Source organism: Electrophorus electricus, chromosome 13 (genome assembly GCF_041902795.1).
Source record: "Electrophorus electricus isolate QZ-2024a chromosome 13, ASM4190279v1, whole genome shotgun sequence".
Lineage (NCBI taxonomy): Eukaryota > Metazoa > Chordata > Actinopteri > Gymnotiformes > Gymnotidae > Electrophorus > Electrophorus electricus.
Window position 1 is genome coordinate 14,511,074 of NC_137509.1, and position 9,491 is coordinate 14,520,564.

At 40.0% G+C, this 9,491-nt stretch overlaps 1 protein-coding gene across 2 annotated transcripts; it reads left to right on the forward strand.

The window, feature by feature from the left end:
- Positions 1-2,265: 2,265 nt before the first annotated feature.
- On the forward strand, positions 2,266-6,357 carry LOC145660406 (uncharacterized). Of its 2 annotated transcripts, XR_014126762.1 has the most exons (7): positions 2,266-2,351; positions 2,453-2,800; positions 2,892-3,236; positions 3,368-3,466; positions 3,589-3,623; positions 3,786-3,961; positions 4,501-6,357. XR_014126762.1 is itself a non-coding variant. In XM_081725362.1 (6 exons), the coding sequence occupies exons 1-6, from the start codon at positions 2,312-2,314 to the stop codon at positions 3,891-3,893; spliced, it is 975 nt and encodes a 324-aa protein (XP_081581488.1). In that variant the 5' UTR covers positions 2,266-2,311; the 3' UTR covers positions 3,894-6,357. The 2 variants fall into 2 exon arrangements, 1 of the variants encoding a protein (XP_081581488.1); XM_081725362.1 differs by having other exon boundaries at positions 3,786-6,357.
- The last annotated feature ends 3,134 nt before the right edge of the window (positions 6,358-9,491 follow it).

The window sequence follows — 9,491 nt, forward strand, 5'->3', positions numbered from 1 at the left end:
ATCTAATATGAGACAGTATGCCAAACTGGAGACACTACCACCACAATTTCAATTTGCTTGTAAGATATGATTACTCAGTACTATTAATAGCCTTCAACAATTCTGCCTTTAGCCCTACAATCTGCTCTTTAGCATTTAGTGCTGCACTGTACCATCTACCTAAACTCATGTCACTTCTCCTTCCATAATTTCCTGCACAATTATTAGACTTCTATATTTGTTAGATTTAACCTTCATCCTTGCCCATCTAAGATTATCATTTATCTTCCCTAGCAACCACCAGGTACACAGCACAGTAGTTGTCAGCATTGTCATGTCTTCCATGTATGCCCTAACCTGAGGTAACCAGAAGCCATCGTGTAGCCTCTCCCACCTACAACCCACTTCAGGGCTCTTATTATTACCTCCATCTCCACTCTAAACAGTAACGTGAAATGATACAACCAGCCATCATGCCCATTTCCAATCTCAGCCAGGATGTAACTAACTCTGCTGTATTAGAACAGAACTGAATATCCTAAAAATATGCTTTACCAGTAGTAATTTTATCTGGAACCTGTAAGAATCCACACATTTTCCATAAGAGCTGAACCATAAGAACCATAAGAGCATAACCATAAGAGCAGTTCCATAAGAACTGAACCAAATGTGTTAGCTATATATAGGAAAACCACATGTAGGTGCCTATCCTATTGCTTTGCTGCCTGAATCAGATGCCAGATCATACTACTATTCTCCAAACAACCTGCAGATCCAGAAATGCCTGATACTGACATATCACTTTATTTGTCTTCAAGTATGCTGCCAGTGTCCACACTGTCACACTAATTTCAACGTTACCATCCATATTAAGAAGACTTATAGGCTGAAAATATTCTATACCCATGGAATCCTTTTCTTTTGGAATAAGGATACATCCTTCTCTTCTCCACGCTTGTGGAATAATCCCTTTCTTCCAGATTATGACCATCAACATCCACAAAAACTTCAAGACCTCAGGTCCCTTTTTAAATACCCGATACGGAGCTCCATTAGGTCCTTGTGCAGAAACTGCCTTTTCATGACGCACCACATCTTGAACCTCCCTCCACTTTGGTGGGCTAACATCCATTTACTACTCTATTTAACCCCTGATTGGAATATGTAGTGGCAACTCCATCTCCTTTTCCTTATTGTTATCTGTATAAACACCCTCAAAATACTCCTCTGATGAACTTTTTCCAGCTTTTCAGATCGCTTATTCTCCTCACTAAATAAGATCTTCACATAATTGAAAGAGTTCCTAAAGAAGGCTGCACTAGCACATTCCTCTCTTTCTGTAGTGTATTAATACCTTCTTTCCTCTTCAGTACATGCCTTCATTGCTTTCTAAGAGACCTTAATTCCTGAATTCCCGACTGTTTCTACATGTCATCTTGACTACAGTATACATTGTCCCTTTTCTTTTTCCTGTAACATACCAAATCTTGCCATTCCATATTCATAAATAACCTTTATGAATACATTTTACTTACCTACTCACGATCACAGCATATATGAGAACCCTTTACAATCATCTGCACTTAAACATGAAGGTTTCATAAAATGTGTCCATTCATCACATAATCTAATATTGTATACAGTCAGTATGTCTGCTATGGCCTTCATGGTAGAACTACTCATTTTTTAAATACTCTGAAATCTGAAATACTGTATAGATCCATATACACTAATATAAATCAACTATTGGTAGACATGGTTGGGGTTTATTTTGTTATATAATTATAAATTTCAATTACATCAATTTAAATTGGTCAAAATGATCATCTTGGTAATTCAGGTTAGAGTGTAATATATCAATGAACTAGAATACTGTTGAAATACAGGGATCAATGATGATGCCCAGAAGTGCAAAAATAAATAAGCTCTCTCAAACAACGAAAAGTGCAACAAACAATAGAGTTTGTTAGTCAAAATCAGTGTAAAACAAATGACTATTGATTTGCATGTTAAACATGTTAATACATTAATACCCTGTGTTAAATTTAACCAAATTATTTGAGCTGAAGGTTCCATGTGACAGCACTATAGAACAACTTTTTAAAATATTTTCTTTGCCTCATTTTGACTCACCTCTTTACTATAGCAGCACTGCAATACACCATCTGTAATATGAAACCACAACATAGTATTTCCTCAAAACTATTGGACCAATCAAATGAGCTCACAACTTCTATAAGCTTAAAACATCCATTCACATAACACAAAGCCTCTTTTGCTGTTGAACAGACAAGGTATTGAGTCACTAGATTTTACTATCTAAACAATAGAAATGCTTAGTATTTTTTTCACTCTTTGCCTCTTCATAACTGGTAAGTCATATTTTGAATAACCAATATGTTTATGCTACAGTATCGGCTGCATATAAGTAACATGCATTCTAGGCAATAAACACTTTTTTTTTACTCTCCAGTTAAAACCTCTACAATCACGGAGCTTCAGGTACAAACAGTTAGGCAGGGACATAGCATGGCAATTAAATGTGACCAAAACAAGGTCAAAGATAGCAAAGGTATTTTCATTTGGTATAAGATGAGTTTAGGAAAGTTGCCTCAGCAGGTTGTGAGAATAACTGAAGATGGCACAAAACACAGATTTGCTTCAGCATTTGACAATGGCCACTTCACTGTTGCTCTGGGTGAAGAAACGTTTGACCTCAACATTAATGAAGTCTCAGAAGATGACATTGGAACATATTTCTGTGGAACAGTGAAGGCAAATGTTATAGAGTTTGCATGTGGGACCCTTCTGCTATTTGAAGGTATCTGTGTGCACAGGTTTACTGTTCTGCTTCTTTTTTTTCTTTGGCCTGATTCATGGTTCTCTCTCATTACTTGCTGTTTTTTTTCAAGCTGAAAAGATCAAGCGGCAGCTTCAGACTGACATGGTTTTCAGGAACAGAGAATATTCTACAGTCCAGTGTTCACTACATGTTGTTAATGAGAGTTGCACAGAAGAACACAGTGTCTACTGGTTCAGACATGGCTCAAACAAATCTCACCCAGGAATTATTTACAGTCATGGCAACAGGAGTGATCAGTGTAAGACAGACTCTGATGCTGGATCTCTTACACGGACTTGTGTCTACAACCTTCCTAGGAGTTACACAAGACATTCTGATGGTGGAACTTATTACTGTGCTGTGGCTGCATGTGGGGAAATACTCTTTGGAAATGGAACTAAAGTTGATGTTGAAGGTATGAATTTTGATAAAACAGGAGATATCCCAGAATAATGAAATAACAACTACATTGCATAGTTTTAGTTAGAGGGCACCTATGCTCCTACATTGTGTGATATTGATCCACAATATTTTTCATGATTTCAGAATATAATCTCTGGATTGTTATTGCACTGGCAACATCCAGTATATTTAATGTTATTATGGTAGTTTTGGTTGGAATTCTATTTAAAAATCAACAGAAAGGTACGTTTTCTCTTTCATTACTGCTACTGTGTAACAATCTGATAAATGTAAACACTTACTAAAGGTAAGTATTAGTAGGTTATTACCAGGAATATTACTAATAGTCCTATTTTTTCATAAAGGTGCTTCCAATTACAATCAAACTCACATAAATCAGGTAACTGGGTAATCTGTTATGCAAATTCATGCGTTCAATTTCTTAATAATATACATGGATCTGTCCACAATAATGGATTTGTACAAAATACAGAATTATATTTTTATCTCTGTGTGTATTTTGTCCCATGAATAGTTTGTAACGGCTCTTGTTCTCCCTCAGGCTGAGGACTTTGATGTGTCAAATTACACGGCTGTGAGATTTACACAGAAACCTTTGCGATATCCAGAGTCAAAGACAGTCCAGATGTTGATATACAGATTAAAGTGAAGTGAATATCCATCAAAATCATCACCAACATGGACATGTATCTCCAAATTTTAAGAAAGCTTAATGATGTGAGTCAAGTTCTTTGAATGGTTCATGTAAACAACTACATTACAGCTTCAAACCTAGCTATAAGGTAAATAAACTTGTAGCCCATTGTGAGAAACTGTTATCAGGGAGTAACTATCATTTTAAGGAGCCTCAACTGTGGTATGCAGAAGTGGTATGCCAAAGTGTGCCTAGACTGCACAGAGAACTGAGGCTCAGCCAAAGAAGAAATGTTGCTCTGTGAAATCTTTACCAGATATTCATGAAACCACACCCTGAATGAACTCTGATCTTACTTTTTGGTGCTTTGATATATTGGAACAACTTTACTAAAACTATAAATTTTTACTGCATTGCACAAGTAAGTTTAATATGAGATTAATTTAATGTGTGAGTACTTACCCAGTAAACCTAAATAGCAAGCTAAAAATCCATGATGTCAACTGAAACATACAAGCATATCTGACAATTTTTGCAACATTCAGAAAACACTTGCAGTACTGTGTATTTTTTGCTAAACACACTTTGCAAATTATTCTGCCTGTTATTGTTGTTTTCACAGGTAATGTGTTTTCTGATAAAATTTACACAAAGCAACAGAGGTATGATATGATGCGTAAAATTCCCACATTAGGGTCAAACATTTGATAAGGTTCAGTGTACTTCTAACTAACATGCAAGATGACCAACTATAGCGTGTGAGCAGGTCATCTGAGGCTGAGACTACTACTTCTTATCATAAGATAAATGAACATTATCACCCACATTAGAGAAATACAGCTAAAAAAACACATCTGATTTTACCTTACTTTGTGGAGTGACAGAAAGGGTAGTCTGGCAAAACAATCATATAGGATCTTTTAAAAATGGAGAATAATATGAATCAGCTACAAATGTGGCCTGTGTACCTTTTGGCCAGTAAATTTATGTGAAGCGATTTTAATAACTACCATTATATTTAGTTTTGGTTTAATTTTCTTTTCTTGCCTTTCTCTATTCACTACTAACCTACATCCACAGTTTCACACACCATTTTAATATTAATTATTATATCAACTAATGCCATCTAGCAGGCTTGAAGAGATGGGTAATTCAATTTTATTCCAGTTTAGGTGGGTCAGGGCTCTGACTCTAGTGTTAGCCAAAACCAATCGTTATTAGCATAATGTAGAATAAAGCTTCATTTTTACACTAGATTGATTCTACTATTTACTTTCAAGAACATCATCATAAATACAACACTTCTAACCTCACTACATCATAACCTTAACCAGAAAAGTGAATAAATAATAGGTTCACTGGAACACTAACATTATACGTGTAATGGCAATGGTGTAGGGGCAAGACTCGCTAAACTGTCTAACAGCCTGTTGATGGGAAGTATCATCTATTTATGGTAAGACAAATTAATGTTCTACAGTAGTGTCTACAACTTAAACATTAACATGAACATTACCCTTGTCATTGTTTTGTGTGTCACCGTTGCATCAATCACAAGAAGTCTGCGATTCAAAGACAAAAAAGAAAAAAGGAGGTGGAGTTTATTAGTTTGAAATTGAGTTTGGCAGGGCAGTTGATGCTACATTTTGCCATTTTTAGTCCTAGTGAGTGAATTTGTGGTTATATTTTACAATGGTTTTATTCAAAGTTCACCAGGACTAATGAAAAAAGCCCAAGGGCTACAGCCCCATAGCCAGAGCCTAGGTAGACCACTGGCTGTATGGTTAGCAATATATTTCAAAATGAGTTATATGAGCATGTTCAAACTGAGGTGGTGTGTCGGGATGAAGTGTCGTCCCTTGAGGAGTTGATTTGCATGATGATTTGTTTCAACGATATTCTTAAAGTATGACAATAGAAGCCCAATGTCCCACTTGCAAGAGCTCTGGAGTTAGTATTTCCTCTGATAGTGATCTATTTAATTCCTCATTATTCTGCCTTTATTTTCATCTTTTACCTCAACACAGGTTACATTTCATTTTATGCACTTTGTCATTTATGAAGTATATTTATATTAACTAAATTTTTATCTCGTTATTTAATATTTTGCTTTATTCCTTTACATTTAGTTTTCTATTTAAATCAACAAAATGTATTATTTTATATTTGGTGAAAACATTCCCAAGTTGATAAATATCTCTGTCACAGTTGGCCAGCCATCCAGCAGGAGGGACACACCCACTCCTGCTAGGGCTCACACCACTCACCTGCACCACTCTCAATCACCTGCTTATTAATTGTTTTCACCTGTTCCCCATTTGCTTCTCCACCTATTTAAACCCACAGGTCCCAGAAGCTAGCGCTGCACATTAGCGGACTACGGATCAGAGAGTCTTCGTGAAAAAGGATTCTTTTGGGGTTTTTTTTGTTTCATCAGTGCTTCTCTTAGTTATTCTCTTATGAATAATAAAGAGCATTTCCTTGCTACGCTGCCTCTTGCTTCCTCTGTGCTGTCTGCATCACACTCCTTGAGATACCTAATCATATCCAGAAGTCTATGTGAAGCACTAGAATTGTCACGATGTTTGAAAAGTGCTATACAAATAAACTTACCTCACCTTGCCTTGATGTTGTTTCAGATCAGATGTTTTCTTTCCCAATTAATGTTTTGAATTAGACTCTTTGAATTCACTCTTCTAGCTCTCCTAAATTCTGGTGAAGCCAGCACTTTCATAGATGAGAACTTAATGCGAGAACTACACATTTCCTGTATACTCCTCTTTCATCCTATGAATATTAGAAACATTGACAGCAGACCTGTTGGTAAGGGCTATATTCCTCATAACATAATCACCCTTCACAATTTGAAACCTGATCATTTTTATCACATTTACCCAAATGCATTGAACATCAACCACAAAATCCAGTGGTCTCATGGTCTGCTAGAGTAAGCATGACCTGAAAGGTAAAAATCACTGACCAATCTTTCTCTCAAGTTCAAGTTTGGTTTATTTGTCACGTGCATAGTCATACACGGTATAACTCGCAGTGAAATGGTTTGAGAGTGCTCTGTCCAAAATGAGGGAAAAAAAAAACAGGGGTGCATAAGGAAATATATAAAATATATATAACAATGTATGTACAATATAAGTATAATATGTATATATACACAATGTACAATGTATATGTGGATATATGTATGTACACAATGTACAATTTCAGCTTACAGATTTACAGTCACATGGTGGTGGTGGTCCCCACAGTTTATCAGTTTCCCTAATTCAGGGCCCAAATGGCCTGTGGGAAGAAGCTCCTCTTCAGTCTCTCTCTATTGGTCTTCAGGGAGCAAAATCCCTTCCCTGACCTCAACAGAGAGAAGAGGCTATGGTTGGGATGGGTGGGGTCCTTCACAATCCTCCTGGCCTTGGTCTGGCACTGCTTGTAATAGATGGTCTGCAGGTCAGGAAGTTCCGTATGAGTGATGCGCTCTGCTGAATGCACCACCCTTTGGAGTGCTTGTCTGTCCTGCTTGGTGCTGTTCCAAAACCAGACTGTGATGTTCCCCATGAGGATGCTCTCGATAGTGCAGGTGTTGAAGTTCTGCAGTACCTTGGAGGGCAGTCTGAAGTCCCTTAGGCATCTGAGGTGGTAAAGACGCTGACAAGCCTTCTTTGCCAGAGAGTTGGTGTGGCGGCACCAGGACAGGTCCTGCGAGATGTGAACCTGAAATAATCTACTCTCTCCACCATGGTTGCATTGATCCTCACAGGTTGGTAGTGCCGCTCCTGCTTCTTGCTGCAGTCCACAATCAGCTCCTTTGTCTTGCTGACATTTAAGAGGAGATTATTTTCCTGGAACCAGTTTTCCAGGTGTTTAATCTCCTCCAGGTAGGCCCTCTCATCGTTGTCCCAGATCGGGCCCATGACGACGGTATCGTCAGCAAACTTGACAATGATGGTAGAGCTGGAAGTGGCTGTGCAGTTGTAGGTGCACAGTGAGTATAGCAGGGGGCTTAGGACACAACCCTAAGGAGCTCCAATGCTGAGGGTGAGGGTGGATGAGACACAGTTGCCCACCTGTACTGACTGTGGTCTGTCTGTTAGGAAATTGGAGATCCAGTCACACAGGGATGTATGCAGTCCTAGATCCTCCAACTTAGTAGTGAGTAGAGAGGGGATGATAGTGTAAAATGCTGAACTGTAGTTGACAAACAGCATTTTAACATAATTACCCCTCCCTTTGTCCAGGTGGGTCAGTGTGGTGTGGAGCAGATGTGCAATTGCAGCATCAGTGGAGCGGTTGCGACAGTATGCAAACTGCAGAGTCCATGGAGGCTGGCAGTGAACAGGTGATGAAGTCTCTGACTAGCTTTACAAAGCACTTCATCACGACTGATGTGAGGGCAACAGGGCGGTAGTAATTGAGGACGGAGGGTCGAGGTTTCTTCGGGACGGGGACGATGGTGGATCGCTTGAAGCTGGATGGGATGGTACCGAGCATCAGGGAGAGATGTCGGTGAATACTGGGGCTAGCTGGTCGGCGCAGGCTTTGAGGACTCTCCCGCCGATACCGTCTGGTCCCGCCGCCTTCCTGGTATTCACTCTTTTGAACAGTCTCCTCACGTCACTCTTCGTGATGATCAGAGGGCGCTGTTCTATGGTGGGCTCTGCGCATGCGCCATTGGCTGTGTCGATAGCACCATTTCCATTGTTAGCATTTGCGCTGTTAGCACTAGTGCTGTTAGCATTAGCGCTGCTAGATGTAGCCTCGAAGCGACCAAATAATGGGTTTAGCTCGTTTGCCAGAGACTCATCTGCACTCATCATTCTGGAGGGTGCGCTCCTGTAGTCCGTGATCGTCCGTAATCCCTGCCACAGGGATCTAGAGCCACTCTGCTGGAACTGTGTCTCTAGTTTCTTCCCGTAGCGCCGCTTCGCCTTTCTCACCGCCCTGCGCACTCCGTATGCTGCAGACTTGTACTCGTCCGTGTTCCCGCTGAAGATGCCCGCATTGTAGGCAGCAGTACGAGAGTTCAGAGCCTCATGGATGGTTTTGTCCACCCAGGGCTTCTGGTTGGGAAACTTCTTGATGGTGGCTCTTGGAATCATGTCGTCCACCAGTTTCCCAATAAAGCCCACTACTGCCTCCATAAACTGGCTGACATCATCAGTGCTGCGCCAGAACATGTCCCAGTCTGCGTCATCCAGAGCATCCTGCAGAGCAGTCACCGACTGGTCTGTCCAACACACGACCTCCCTCTGAACCGGTGCTTCCTGTATCAGCCTTTGTTTATGTTTTGGTAGGAGGAAGATGGCGGCGTGGTCCGACTTGCCAAACGGTGGATGAGCTAGTGCCTTGTAGCTGTCCTTGTATGGGGTGTAGCAGTGGTCAAGTGTCCTATTTCCCCTGGTGGGGAAGGTTACATGCTGGTAAAGGTTGGGCACTACACGCTTGAGGTTAGCGCTGTTGACATCCCCCATCATGATAAGTGCAGCATCCTGGTGTTGTGCCTGAAACTATGTGAGAGCCTGATGAAGTTCACACAGTGCAGTGTCCATGTTGGCCTGAGGTGGGATGTACACGGTATTGATGATGATCGAAGTGAACTCCCAA